Consider the following 15,273-nt stretch of genomic DNA (forward strand, 5'->3'; position numbering starts at 1 on the left):
CTGGACAAAGGAAAGGGGGTGTAACCGCCCCCCTTCCTGGTTCCTCCCAGAGGAGGGACCTAGTAGGTGATCCACCCCCTAGATTGGAATAAGAGGGGGAGCAGTGCCATTGCACAGCAGATCATCCCGAAATCAACTTAAACTAAGAAGAAGACTGGACTTCGACATTCTGCTGCACAGAAGACTGAAGAAGAATCTCCCTTGTGGCCAAGGAGTGACCACCCTGTGAACACAGGTACCAACCAGCAACTCGACGTCTGCTTTGCCGCCGCCTCCCGCCGGAGCCCGAGCCCAGAGCCCGACAAGAACCAGATTCCCAGACCTCTCAGAGCCCGATCCACAGTCCCTGCAAAGAAGGGACCCGTGGAGGCACCGAGTGACGTGGGACCGGACCTCTTGAAAGACACCCGAAAAGCTGACTGCGCAGCTTCTGAGGCATCCTCGACGTTGTGCTTTGGGGATTGAGAACCCCCACCACCGAGCAGCCCTTGCACCGAAGATCAGCCCTCCAGCATCTCCACGATCTGCGTGGGGCCCTTTTGCATTGTGCCACTCGACGCGCCATCCCGGCCACTAGCCACGCGGCCAGCGGCCAACTTGGCGACGAACCCGAAGATTTAAACAGCAGGTCTGGTTGCTCCAGACCTACCCAAGCTCCTGTGAAAAGGAGCACCCGCTCTGACCTTGCTGGTCCGAGTGAACAGCATCTTTCAACTTCTGCGTGGCTTGCATTTGCCAAGGCCTGTTTGCTCCGATCAGGTCGCCGACACCGCCAACAGCGAGAAGCCTACGTGGGACAGCTCGTGACCGACTCCTGGACGTCCTCGACCCCGGGTATCCACGTGGCTGCAGAAAGAAGCTACCCGACAACGCCTGTTTGCACCCGACATCGCCTGGTTCCAATCTGGTTCCACGGTAGTCACTGGCTAGTGACTTTGAACACTGTCCCCTCTGCTTTCAGGTCTTCAACTCTTCAGATCCACCCTTGGATCCACCGGAACTCTTCTCATCGAGCCGCCTGCAGCATCTTCAGCTCCAAGCACCATCGACCAGCGTGACGAAACCCGACACATCTTCGACCCTGTGCACCCGCTTCCTGTGGGTGAGGTAACTCAGCTCCGCCGGTGCTCCTGCACTGGTACACATCCCAAGGGCCTGTGTTTTAAGTTTCAGCTCCGTAGGTCACTCGGAAGGTTCCTAACTTTCTAACTTTGTGCTTTTTACGCACCATAGACTTTGTATTGAGAAGTGCGTGCACTTTGAACACTGCACCCGAGTCCCGTGGGCCTTTCCCGACTTAGTTAACTCCAGTCTCGAATAGCTCCAGCGATTCCCAAGGCCCTAGGCCTCTTCACTTTCCTTTAGGTATCTCTTATACCACTTATTTAGTATATGGTTTAGGTGGCCCCTAGGGCTCATCCATATTGTGCAACTTTTGTGTATTTTAAACTGTCTTGTGATTTAACGCTGGTGCTTCTGTGCTCATAAAGAGTCCAGGGGATTTTAATAGTTAATAAATCAATATATATTTTCAATATATATCTGTGTGGTGTCCCTTTCATTTGGTATTCAAGGGGGTTGTGTATGGTATAACAGCTGGCTTCACATGCCTTTCAGAGTTTAGCCTAAGACTGCTTTGTCCACGTTACCAATAGGATAACTGGTCTACAAGGTTGAATTACAACCATCATCATAAGGGTTGCTTGGCATGGTACAAAGTGATCACTAGAACTAGTGAGCATTATATACCAGGCCAACTTCTCACATGGGGGCTGTATGAAATCTATTAGAATAGCATGTGTAGGACTCAGTATTGGGATTCAGGGAGCGCCAAGAGTCCCGCAGTTGGTATTCCAACATAAAGGCCTCCAGCACCCTTTTCGTTTTTGGTTTTAATTGCTTCTTGTTCTTGTTAGAGGTGTCCCTCTTTAAATCCTGAATGTAATTGAAATCACCTCCTATTATAATTTGCCCCAGAGTACCCCTCAACATTTCACTAATTTCGATCAGGGCCGAGGTGTCATCAAAAATTGGGCCGTAGTAATTTATAAAATTGAATGTCTTTCCCAGGAGTTTTACTATAACCCAAAGCCATCTACCTTTAGAATCTCTTTGCACCTGTACAATTTCCCAAGGTAAATTTCTTGAAAAATATATTGCGACACCCCTCTGTGCAACCCCTGCTGAGGAAAAGAACCCATGGGAGAAATATCTTGACAGAAACAACTTTGGAGAATGTGTTTTCAGGTGCGTCTCCTGAAGGAAGACCACCTGGGGCTTAAGAGCTGTAATCCATTTTAAAAGAGCACCGTATTTCTGTTTGTTGAGCAGCCCATTTGCATTTATGGACAGGATTTCACATGGATCAGATCCCATCAATAAAATAGAAAATTCTTAAACATATTCTGTACCAACTATTTTCGATAATAACAAACCTACTGTGCTTGTATTTTTTTACTGCATTTACCCCACCCCACCCTACACTCCCCCAGTGACGTGGGAGTCCCCCCTCCGTCCACGCAACCCACATCTCTCCCTCCATTAGCTTCTTCAGGTGTCTTCTTGTTACACCTGATGTGACCCATTAACCCGGGCACCCGCCTTTGATTGTTCCCCCTTTTTTTTTTTTTTTAGGTTTTTAAGCTTTTAAGCCTAAGCCTTTGTGGATATCTCATTGAGAAGAGTCTGGGCCTCCTCTATATCAGTAAACAGAAAGAATTTTCCCTTTACCAGAACCTTCAGCTTTGATTGCTGAGCAATCGAAGCCTGGGCACCATTAGCTTTAAACAGCTGTAGCAATTTTACAAATTCTTTCCTTCTTTTGGCCGCAGCCGCTGTCATGTCCGAGAATATCCTACATTTAACAGTTTCTGAAATAGCAAACTGACGTTGTTGATAGGCTTTCGAAAGAATCCGCTCCTTGATCCTGAAATCCGCAAAGTTCAGTAAGATGGTTCTTGGAAATGGGGAATTCGCGAAACGCTGAGCCGGTACTCTGTGTGCCCTTGTTATTGTTAAGTCGCCCTCAAAGTCTGGTAGGACTACCTTCTGGATGAAGGAGTTAACCCATTGTACTGTGTCGGATCCTTCTGTTCCTTCGGGAACCCCCACGACCCTCAGGTTTGATCTGCGAGAATGATTCTCCAACTCCTCGAGTTTGTTTTCCATAGAGATCCTCTTCTTTGTAGCCTCCTTGGTTGCTCCTGAGACCCTATTCATTTGATCTTCCAAACTTGTTATCCTCGATTCAGCTTCCTGAACCCTAATAGGGAGTGCTAATGTTAATTCCTCCAGTTTATCAATTCTGGCATGGATGGCAGCTAGCTCTGTTCGCTGATTATTTTTAATTTCGCGGATTTCGTCGAGGATTAGGTTGAGCATCTCGCGAATGTCTAGCTGGAATTTCGCTTCAGATCTCCCTTCAGAGTCCAGTAAACTTAGGTCGAGCCCTGTTGCTCCTTCTTTCCTGGGAGTTATAGCTTGTATGATTTCCCCATCACTTATTTCCTCATTTGCTGTTGGAAGCTGGGTTTGGGGCGCAGATACTGTCTTATCGGGGCCTTTAGATAAGGCACTAGGGGCTGGTATATCCTCAGTATCCACCGTGATAGAAACCACAAGGGGCTGTGAAGAAAGAGGGAGGGCCGTTTTTGGAGTTGTTCTTTTTGCAAAAAGTGGAAAGTCCTTCACTTCTTTACCTCCAATTCCACTCTTTCCATTCTTCCCATACTCCTCTTCTGTCTGGGCTGCTGGTATAGCCAAAGTTGGGGAAGGATTAGGAGTTTGAGGATGAACTACCACCTCTAATTGAAGAGAAGAATCTACAGTATTAACATCAATCCTGTTGTCCTCATTTATTACTGCTTTTCGCTGTTCTTCATTCTGTTGGGGGGTGGAGGGGAGAGGTGATTCATCATCTGAAGATTCGGGTGTTGTGTCGTCAGGCACAGGGTTTCCCTCCCTGTTGTCTTCCTCCCTTTTATCCTTAGCAGCTTTGCGAGCCGCCTTTCTAGCCAGAGCGAGGCGAGTTTTAGCCTTCTGTCGGGCAGCCGCTTCCACTTTGCTGAGTTTGACTGCATCCTCGCACTCTTTCTGCGGTTTGCCCATTTTTAGAAGCGCAACCTCACCTTCCTTTTTTTTTTTTTTTTTTTTGAAGTAATTTTTGGGGCTTTAGCTGTACAAGACTGTGCAAATCTGTTACAGGTTTTGTGTGTCTATCAAGAGTTTTTTTCACTATTTATTACTTGCCAGTCTTTACAAGTTCCAGATGCTAATAGACCCCGCTGATATTTTACTGCCGCGCCAGATTCTTCATTAATCGCCTATCTGCAAGCCAATTCAATGAAATGACTGTAATGGGCGTTTTATTCAGCCTCCATGAGTGAATGAGTCCAATTGCCTTCTTTTATATTCCCCCTCCACTTTTGCCCCAGTCTTTCACCTTTACAGTTTTATTCAATATAACTCCGTTTTTAGGGAGTGCTCACCTCAGACACTGGTTAGGGTCTGGTTAGGGTGTGCTCACCTCGGGCAGCCCAGGAGTGTTACGGCGTTGCTGCAATTGAGAGTCAAACCAGACCCGCGGGACAGAGTTTAAAACGGCTCCTCCGTTTCAGTTTTCTTCTGAAGTCGCCGCTGCTTCGTTCACGTTTTCGAGCACCCGCATTTCCTCTCTTCGCAGCACTTCACAGCATCCAAGCGGTCCGGGAAAACAGCTAGCGTCCGTGGGAAAAGCAGCTAGCATCCCAATAGCTCGAACGCCATTCCGGAGGCGGGGCCGAGTCACGAGTCTCTGCAGTCTCTGTCATTCCCGTCTTTGACGGCATGCCTTGTATTCACAATTTTGACTAGTTTTTAGAAACATATGGCCGGGATCCACATGGGTTTCATACCCATTTTCACTACCAACTGGAAGGAGGTGGATAGCACAAAAATAGAAAAAATGGGCTATCGTCCAGTAAAATGCTGAAACTGTGTTAGAAAATGTGATTTTCTAAATCAAGTCTGCCTCTTCCTGATAGCTGGGAGGATGGTGATTTTTGCACCATAAACCTTTCGCTGATGCCATTTGCAGAAAAATAAACACACTCTTTCTTCTGCAGCACTTCCCCCGTCCCAAAAAACAACATTTTAGCCATATTTTGACAAATTCCCAAGTTCCCTGCAGGGAAAGCTATTGTACCTTTAGAATACCCAGGATGTTGGAAGTAAATGGCGCAAATTTGATGTGCATGCCTTGTGTGGAAAAAAAAAAGTTATGGAGCCCTAAGAGGGAAGTACCCCAAATAGCCAAAAAAAAAATACTTAGCACCTTGGGGAAGGTCCAGCAGCTAAGGGGTTATTATCAACATTTATATAGCGCCCACTATCCTAAGGCGAATCGTGGCGCTACTCCTGTCACCCCTGTGTGTGTTGCAGGTAACGACCTCTCTATCCCCCCATCCGTTCGAGCTCCCAAAGCAGTCACCTGCAGCAAGGGGCAGGTGGGGGTGGCGGGCAGAGGTTGATCCTCTCTAGACTCCAAGCCCCTGCGCCACCACCTCCCGCCCCCTCACATGGATCCTAGACACGTGGTCTGCTAGAAGGACTGTGATTCTGAGGCTGGGGCCGGAGACTCCCAGAGGTTCCCACACTGTTGCCCATTCATCCCCTTCAGAGGGTACAATGGAAGCGTGTCACACAGAGGCCTCTGGCTCCAGGGAATCTGACCCTCCCCTGGGTCGGCAGCCGCCATCTGGGGAGCGGCCTCTGGCAGAGGCGAGGCCTCAGTGCGCCGGTCCTGTCCGGACCCGAGAACGGGGCAGGGTTATTACTACCGAGGGGCTGGTACTGGGGCTATATCATGTCAGACTCGACTATAGATAGCCATCAGAACACCCAGGGGTCTCAATATATTAAGCACGGGAATTTAAAAAACAGATCCATGCTTAAGTCTTCAGATACTTTAATAAAATGACGCCGGGTGCGAAAATCTCTCATTCCCAAATTAGAAATGGAGACGTTACACAAAAAGGTGTTTGCACGTTTGGGTCACACCTGGGGTGCACGCGAGGCTTTGTAGCAAAAGAACCAGGGCACGTGCAGAGCGGAACCCAGGCTGAAGAGCAACAAAATATAAATCACATTATTTCACAAACAATGTAAGAGGTGACTGCCAAGGACTGGACAAGGAGCTGCAACACTACACTCCCGAAAAAGACACCACATCAATGCTGTCTTTACCCACCTGCCTGAATCTAGTGCTGCTGCCGGTGCGGGCGCTTTCAGCACTGGACAGTTCCACGCAGGTGCCGGTGCAGTGCAGGTGTTACAAACGTCACTGACTGACGCATTGTTTATTACCTCACGCTCAGAATGCGCAGCACATTGAACTTTTCTTTCCAGCCCCAGGGTGAGTCAAATGTAGTATTGTATACATGTTATGATAAGTTTCCCTTTAAGTATGTTGTATTCCTTTGAACTGTATGTTCCACATTCCATATGAAACCAGCTGGATCGTTATTTATTGATACTACATCAAAGTTCAAGTTTTGAAAGCGGGATTTCGTTTCTTTTGACTAAACCTAATGATTGGTGGAATATATTTTACAAAACAGAAATGCATTCCCTCTGCTTGCTATAGTGCACATCGACACAACTGATAGAAATAAACTTTCACTAAACAAAAATAAATGATGGCATTAATGAGTTCCCTCCTGGGCCCGCTCTTTCAAGCTTTTTCAACACACCCGCCCGTATTTAATGCTACTGACACCGTTTAGCTCCTGGCAGATGCCGGGGTTCATACAACTTTAATGCGCAGCTCTTTCCCACACTCTGATCCTTTGTGTCAGGGCCCAGATGTCCCCCGCCCCCTCCCTGTAATGTGCCACACTTCTATTGTCCCCGCTGCTCTCTGATTGGCTGCTGAGTGTGGGAACCTCTCTCCAGCCCCAGACCCACACATTACCCTGCAGGCGGAGGGGGATAAATAGGGCAGGAGGGAGCGAGCTCTTCAGATACCGATCACTGTGGGTTCACTGCAGAGACCCCGCTCTTCACCCCACACCGGGCAAGATGGCGCCTTTCAGCACCGAGAGGAAATATGAAGAGGAGCGCGAGGAGAGACACATTAGAAAGGTAAGAGTCTGGATATTAATATTTAAAACGCATATTTTGGTTTTTCGTATATACAAAAAGTACACGTTTAAAATGAGCTTCCAATATATTATATCAACAGTGACTGCATTTATTGATCTTTTAATGTCACCCTATTTCTAAATTAGCATTATTTAAGTGAACTGTTTATCACACTGAAGTAACTATAAGCTTTTTTCTTACCTTTTTTCGACTTTAGATAACTTTACACGCTTGTATCAATAAAATAACAAGTCCACATTTTGTCCCTGCAGCTAAGGAAGCCAGTGGTGGAGAAGCTGAGGAGAGATCGCATCAACAGCAGCATTGAGCAGCTGAGGATGTTACTGCAGAGAGACTTTGAGGAACATGAACTTCCGCCCAAAGCAGAGAAAGCGGATATCCTGGAAATGGCCGTGACGTACCTGGCCCAGCGCGTGCAGACACCGTCACCAGGTGAGAGGCAGCACATTGAAGGGTCAAAACTGCAGTGGGTGTTCTCTGCAGTTTTGTGTTTGTCTGCGTGTTGGGGTGGTTTGGGTTAGTTAGTGCAGAGACGGAACTGGTAATAGTCGCATCGGAATGGTACCTTGGTCAAACTTATGTCTTTTAAGTATGTCAATTTCCAGTGCCATTTTACTTAAACTCATGTTTTAAGGGTATCATAACTACCTGTAAACCAATTGCAGCAATTAAATAAAGCAATCAAGAGAGCTTTAATAGTAAAAATGTTCTACGTTGTCACTTCCTGCTGTGAGACTGTACAAACATTAACCCCTCATCTCTTCCCGCAGCCGCGGCCGCCAGTGAAGGTTACTCCCGGTGCCTCCAGGACTCTCTGCACTTCCTCTCCCTCCACGGAGCCCCCGCAGAGACCCGGATGAAGCTGCTGCGGGCCCTCCATAGACCTGCGGCTGCATCAGAGGCGGTGTGTCCTTCTCGGCCTCCGTCCTGTCCCAGCAGCACCAAAGAGCCCGCCCAGGACAGCCCCAGAGTCCAGTGGAGACCCTGGTAATGCGGGGGCTGCGGCCTGGACTTTTCTTCGGACTTCTTTAGAGGCCTCGGTCCTCTCTGAGGGGAATATTCATTCTCGTGCCTGGAGCGCGCCCTGCTGTGCAGGGGAGTTTACTGCACTTTAAGGAGCGGAGTGAAGAGTGACTGTATATCCTCATAGGATGGACAGTATGTGAATACTATAAGCCCAAAGGATCGACAGTGAGTGAAGATTTATCCCCATAGAAGGGACAGTGTGACTATTACATCCTCATAGGATAGACAGTCTGTATATTACACCCTTGCAGGAGGGACAGTGTGTGAATGTGATATCTTCATGTTATGGCCACTGTGTGACTATTATATCCTCATAGGATGAAGAGTGTGAGAATGCTATTTCCTCATTGAACAGTGTGTGAGTATTATATCCACACAGCAGGGTGGGCTGGGAATCGATTACATCCTGACAGGATGGACAATGAGTAAAATTATATCCATGTAGGATGGACAGTGTTTGATGTTCAATCCACACTCGAGATGGACAGTGTGAATATTATATCCATGTAGGATGGACAGTGTGAATATTACATCCATGTAGGATGGACAGTGAATGAATTTTATATCCCCACAGGATGGGCCTTGCAGCTATTACACCCCTAGAGGATGGACCTTGTGAATTGTATATCCGTTTAGGATAAACGCTGGATGAATACTGTGTTGATTTCACAGTATATATTGTATGAACATGGATTTGATGAGCAATGGATCTATTTGTAATCATTTATAATATAATACTTTAATGAAGAGAATGAACTAAATCAATGAAGAGGATGTGCTTTCAGTTTCGGAATGTTTTAAACTGTTTCTTTACAAGAACTTCATACCTCATGTATAGTTCTTGCCTACAAGAGGACGTACTTTTATGAGTTTTGATGCACATTTTAGAATATGCTATTCTCAGGTCTTAGTTCTAGCGACGCTCTGACATTTATCAGTTTTGCTTCATTTTAAGAAGTTGATTGACGTACAAATATGTTAATATCCTGAAAGGGTGGATATCGTGCACCTGTGATTCTGCAGATGAATGTGTCTGAGAGAATAATAGATGTGCTGTAATCCGAGGGATTCTGATTAGGGTCTTGTGCACGCTCAGTGTGTGTTTACCTTCTGTGATTCTATGAACTTACAAATTACAGAATTATCACTCATTGGTGAGTAATGAACGGCTCCGCGCCTCCTTTGTATCAATCTTGATATGTAGTATTTTCTATAGAAAATGTATCATAAAAGTACTGTGTACTCAAAGTGTTTCTGTACTTTCAGAAATTCTGAATTGTTTTTGAAAATTGAATGTGATGTATTTTATACATTCTCCTAAGGGCACATTAATTGCCTTTTAACTATTAGTAATGCTATATCTGTATTTTCAAACGGAAATTCACGAGTTAAAAGCCCTGCCTTCTGTGAAGGCAAAGTGTGTTTCTGTTCTTTTAGAGATTTGTGTATTATCTCTGAATAGTGTATGTGACAATGTGCACACATATTGTGTATTCTCCAAGTGTAACATTCATTGGTGTTGAATGAAAAGGAGAAACAGTTTTCACTAGTGCCAAGTCTTCATTTTAGAAGACGTTTTGGCGCTATTTGTGTAAGTTACACAATGCTATGTTCTCTTTTATAAAGAGATTCAATGTAGTGAACTCCCTGCCATAGATTTGTATCTCAGTGACTGAGTATGTACTACTTCCGGGTCTTCTACAAAACTTGAAGGGCTTCCATCATCAGTGGAATCTCATTCATTTACAGAATGAAACCCAGGATTCAGCTCCTGCGATGAAGACTTTCACTCTATTTGATGTAAGAATGTCCTGTGTTTATCCTCTTGTCTCAGCTGTGACATTTCTGTGACATTGTGTATCTGTCACATGATTCTTCACTGTTGCAACCTATTGACCTGTGAACATGTTTAAATAAAGGTGCAGATCTGAACAAAATGAAATGTTCTCCGTTTTCCTTTCCATGGCTAAATTTTGCTCTGAATAAATATGTTTCCCTCCTGGACTGAAAGGGGTGGGGACACTGTCAACCATTTCTCTTATCTGCAATTCGAACAGAAACAGTGACATTGCAACTGGCACAAGAACTGTCGGATGGTGTGCCAATTGTGTTATTCCTGTCGGAATTATAAACAAGAATAATAAACTAAAGTTCATGAGCGCATCACTGGCGTCTGCATTACTATGGGGTTTAAACACAACACTCTGTAGTCAATATTACAAATCTGTACTACTGTGAGGGGCAGAGCTGCGAGAGACATTACACCTGACGGCATGTGCAGGCGTGCTTCTAGGCACTAGAATGAAAGAGGGAGCTGTGTCACGCTAACAGATCTCTACAGTAAAATGTGAAATATGCCTTCACTCACTCGGTAGAGAGGGTGGGCTTAGACTAGTAGATGTATACTACGATAGAGAGAAAGTGTGTTTCACAAAATCTGGGAGGTCTCACACACACCTGCACCTTTCCATGGGACTCTGAACCCCAACTTTCAAACACAATTAAATCTGGCACCAGAGGAGGATGGGCAGTGAGGATCATCAGAGCTTCCAGAAGTGTGGGTGCCACATTACATACTGGCCATGATGAGTTTGTCCTCTGCAGTGAGTGGACCATGGTGATATAGTGACTCAGCCATCTAGGAATAGGTACAAAAAGCAAACATTGGACAACAACATCAAAATCGGAGGTGATTATTGCAGGCAATACTCATGTTAAAATATAAAGCATAGCCACCATCAATGAAAACATACTAGTATCAGTTTACAAAAGTATATATTACATAGTACAATCGAAGAGGTAACCGTTTTCCCAATACTGTGCACCATTGTCATGTGTCATTAGCTAACCACTCAACCCACATGCGTTCAAAGAAAAATGAGGGGGACATGTACAATGAAGTGGCGGAGCCTGTCGTTAGCCTCGTGGGCCTAATGACACACTCAGCCACTTCGAAAACGCAAGGCTGGACCATATTCACAAGAATGTGGTGCAGGCTTGTGTTTCCCCCTGCCATGGTGCTAAGTTTAATAACTTAGCGCCAACGCTGACACTCTTGCAAAAGTGTGCAAGGGTGTCTGTGTGCAGGTGAGGATTGGTTATTTGTAGGAGGGTGTCCCTTCCTTCACATAAACATTCCTAAATGCCATTTTGTAACTTTCATGTGTGCTGCTTCATGCAGCACACATGAAAGTTACAAAATTATATATTTTTTTAAAGCTCTGTTTATGTACAGGAAGGGGCACCTTCCTATACATAAACAAACAATGGCAGTTTATTTTTTCCATGTGTGCTGCACAAGGCAGTACAAATGGAAAAGCAAAAACGAGGAGAAATAATACATTTCTCCTCGTTTTGCCAAATTAAGACTAGAATTTTCCTAGTCTTAATTTTGGTGCTGCCTCATATGTACGTCACCTTTGTACATAGGGGGCAGAGTCAAATACAATGGGTGTTGCTGTGGAACACCCACCACAACACCCACTGCACGCCCCTTGCATGCTAATCATAGCATGAAAGGGTGCCTTATGTACAAGGCAGCGTTAAGTGGCTTAACGCTGCCTTGTACATAAGGCAAGGCCCCTATTGCCACGGGAATGTCACAAAAAGTGAAGTTCTCATGGCGATAGGGGCTTGTACATATGCCCCTAAGTTTCTTTTTCCGGTAATTGATCACACTGCCCTTAAGTATCTATGGGATATGGTTCCAGGCAATGTTCCTGGTCGCCTTTGCTTACCCCTGCCCACCACTTATTTTCATCACTTGAGCTGTGTGAATAAGAACAGCTGTCAGCCCCGTGTCTGAGGTGCATTATCAGAGCTGTGTGAATGATAACTTCTGGCAGCCCTATGCCTCAGGTGCATCATCAGAGCTTTGAGAATAATAACTTCTGGCAGCCTCATGCCTGAGGTGCATCATCAGAGCTGTGTGAACACAAACTGCAGGCAGCCCCGTGGGTGAGGTGCTTCATCAGAGCTGTGTGAATAGTAACTGCCAGCAGCCCCTTGCCTGAGGTGCATTATCAGAGCTGTGTGGACACAAACTACAGGCTGCCCCGTGGGTGAGGTGCTTCATCAGAGCTGTGTGAATAATAACTGCCTGCAGCACAGTGCCTGAGGTGCATCATCAGAGCAGTGTGAATAATAACTGCCTGCAGCCCCATGCCTGAGGTGCATGTCAGAGCTGTATGTATACTAACTGTTGGTAGCCCTGTGCTTGAGGTTCATTATACAGGGCTGAGGTGCATCGTCAGAGCTGTGTGAATAATAACTGCTGGCAGCCCCATGCCTAAGGTGCTTCATCAGAGCTGTGTGAACACAAACTGCCAGCAGCCCTGTGCCTGAGGTGCATTATCAGAGCTGTGTGGACACAAACTGCAGGCAGCCCCTTGGGTGAGGTGCTTCATCAGAGCTGTGTGGACACAAACTGCAGACAGCCCCGTGGGTGAGGTGCTTCATCAGAGCTGTGTGAATAATAACTGCCTGCAGCCCCGTGGGTGAGGTGCTTCATCAGAGCTGTGTGAATAATAACTGCCCGCAGCCCCTTGCCTGAGGTGCATCGTCAGAGCTGTGTGAATAATAACTGCCTGCAGCTCCGTGCCTGAGGTGCATGTCAGAGCTGTGTGAATAGTAACTGGCGGCAGCCCCATGCTTGAGGTGCATCATCAGAGCTGTGTGAATAATAACTGCAGGCAGCCCAGTGCTTGAGGTGCATCATCAGAGCTGTGTGAACACAAACTGGTGGCAGCCCCATGCCCAAGGTGCATTACTAGAGCTGTGTGAACACAAACTGCCGGCAGCCCCGTGCCTGAGGTGCATCATCAGAGCTGTGTGAACACAAACTGGCGGCAGCCCCATGTCCAAGGTGCATTACTAGAGCTGTGTGAACACAAAGTGCCGGCAGTCCCATGACTTAGGTGTATCATCAGCGCTGTGTGAACACAAACTGCTCGCAGCCCCGTCGGTGAGGTGCTTCATCGGAGCTGTGTGAACCCAAACTATCGGCAGTCCCATGCCTGAGGTGCATGTCAGAGCTGTGTGAAAGCAGACTGCCGGCAGCTCTGTGCCTGAGGTACATCATCAGAGCTGTGTGATTAATAACTGCTGCCAGCCCCTTGATTGAGATTCATTACATGGGGCTGAGGTGCATTACTAGAGCTGTGTGTATACAAACTTCCGGCAGCTCCATGCCTGAGGTGCATCGTCAGAGCTGCGTGAATAATAACTGCTGCCTGCCCATTGATTGAGGTTCATTATACGGGGCTGGGGTGCTTTACTAGAGCTATGTGAATACAAGCTGCTGGCAGCCCAGTGCCTGAGTTGCATCACAAGAGCTGTGTCAAGGTAGATGGCTGGCAGCCCTGGGATGCAGGTACTTCATCAGAGCTGTGCAAATGTAGAGTGCTGGCAGTGATATAATGAGGTTTGAAAGTAGACTTATACCCGGCCTGTGACTGAGGTGCAACATTGGAGCTCGTGTGATTGTGTACACTGGGCCGCAGCACACTGACTGATACTGACTGGGTCACCCGCAGGATGCTGTGGAAATAGAAGGGTGGCAGAGGTGTGACTCAGGCGCCTTGTCAGAAGAGCTAATAGTGAGTGGGCTGCAGGGACACAATTAGACCCAAATTGAAGGTGGGGGGGTGGGGACTATAACAAGTCTACTTTTTGTGGGGCCAGTCTAACACTTCACGGAGTCGGAGCTCTCTTTTAAGAACCAATCCAAGAAAATAATGTGCTAAACTGTAAGCATGGGCTGAAAATTCGTTCCGCTCGCAGAATTTGCGGATTTTCTGTGATTTCGCGATCCGTGAATCTCGCGAAATCGCGGTAAAATCCGCTAATCAGCGGGGACGAATTTTCAGCCAAGCACTTACAGGGTTACAGCAGCAGGTGCAAAAGTTGAAGCTAATTTTTTGTAACCTTTTACAAAAGGGTTACAAAGAAATTAACTTCAACTTGGGCACCGGATGCTGTAAGCCTGTAAGTGCTTCCTGGCTCCTCGTTGCCTACTTGCAACTATTCTCTGACCATGCTCTGACCCTTGAAGCAGGGTCAGAGAATAGTTACAAGTAGGCAATGAGGCGCCTGTCACGAAAATTAAACCTTAACAGGAAGCACTGACAGATATAAAAACAAGCATTTGCAATGCAATAGGTCTCGCATTAGGAAAGTTTGAGCTATTGGTCTTGTAAATGACAATTTTTTTATTTATATGTTGGTTTTTGAAAATAGCTAAATTAATAGCTTTGTCATTTACAATGTCAACAGTTAAAACTTTCGCAAATGTGACACCTATAGCATTTGTAAAGCAACATGTTTTGTATTTACGTGACTTAGCTGTATTGATATTACAAATTACAATGGCTTTTAATTTTTTTAAATAATTAATACTTAAATAAAAGTGATTTTAATTTATAATGGCAATAGCTTAAACTTTTGTAAATAACTTTTGTGAAGATTATGTTCAGTGTATTTTATTGTGACAAAAATCCAAGAACAGAAGTGAAATATTAACATATTTTTGTGACATTTGTAATAAAGTTTGAAACATTGAGAGAACATATTTGAACCAGTTGTTGTTGAATGTTTGCGCATATTGATGCTGGGGTGGCGCTGAGTGGTGCTGTGGTGATGCTGAGTTGTGCTGTGGTGGTGCTGAGTGATACTGGAATGGTGCTGAGTGATGCTGGGGTGGTGCTGAGTGGTGCTGTGGTGGTGCTGAGTGATGCTGTGGTGGTGCTGAGTGATGCTGTAGTGGTGCTGTGGTGGTGCTGAGTGATAATGTTGTGGTGCTGAGTGATGCTGTGGTGGTGCTGAGTGATGCTGTGGTGTTGCTGACTGATGCTGTGGTGTGCTGATTGGTGCTGTGGTGGTGCTGAGGGATGCTGTGGTGGTGCTGAGTGATGCTGTGGTGGTGCTAAGTGGTGCTGTGGTGATGCTGAGTGATAATGTGGTGGCGCTGAGGGGTGCTGTGGTGGTGCTGAGTGATAATGTGGTGGTGCTGAGTGATGCTGGGGAAGCGCTGAGTGATGATGTGGTGATGCAGAGGGCAGAAAGGCACAAAAAGCAGTCTAACAAAGGGCAGAAAAACAAGGGAAAAAC

At 46.2% G+C, this 15,273-nt stretch overlaps 1 protein-coding gene across 1 annotated transcript; it reads left to right on the forward strand.

The window, feature by feature from the left end:
* Nucleotides 1–7,056: 7,056 nt before the first annotated feature.
* LOC147668265 (transcription factor HES-5-like) lies at nt 7,057–8,265 on the forward strand. Its single transcript, XM_086948654.1, has 3 exons — nt 7,057–7,119; nt 7,392–7,572; nt 7,911–8,265. Exons 1-3 carry the CDS (start codon nt 7,057–7,059, stop codon nt 8,129–8,131), a joined length of 465 nt encoding a protein of 154 aa, XP_086804780.1. The 3' UTR covers nt 8,132–8,265.
* The last annotated feature ends 7,008 nt before the right edge of the window (nt 8,266–15,273 follow it).

Source organism: Lissotriton vulgaris, unplaced genomic scaffold, assembly GCF_964263255.1.
Source record: "Lissotriton vulgaris unplaced genomic scaffold, aLisVul1.2 SCAFFOLD_1426, whole genome shotgun sequence".
Classification (NCBI taxonomy): Eukaryota; Metazoa; Chordata; class Amphibia; order Caudata; family Salamandridae; genus Lissotriton; species Lissotriton vulgaris.

Bases quoted from the DNA above. Each gene is read 5' to 3' on its own strand.
- LOC147668265 (XM_086948654.1), top strand. From the start codon at position 7,057: ATGGCGCCTTTCAGCACCGAGAGGAAATATGAAGAGGAGCGCGAGGAG. The intron at 7,120-7,391 runs GTAAGAGTCTGG...TTGTCCCTGCAG, and splicing joins AGGAGAGACACATTAGAAAG to CTAAGGAAGCCAGTGGTGGA. The intron at 7,573-7,910 runs GTGAGAGGCAGC...CTCTTCCCGCAG, and splicing joins CGTGCAGACACCGTCACCAG to CCGCGGCCGCCAGTGAAGGT.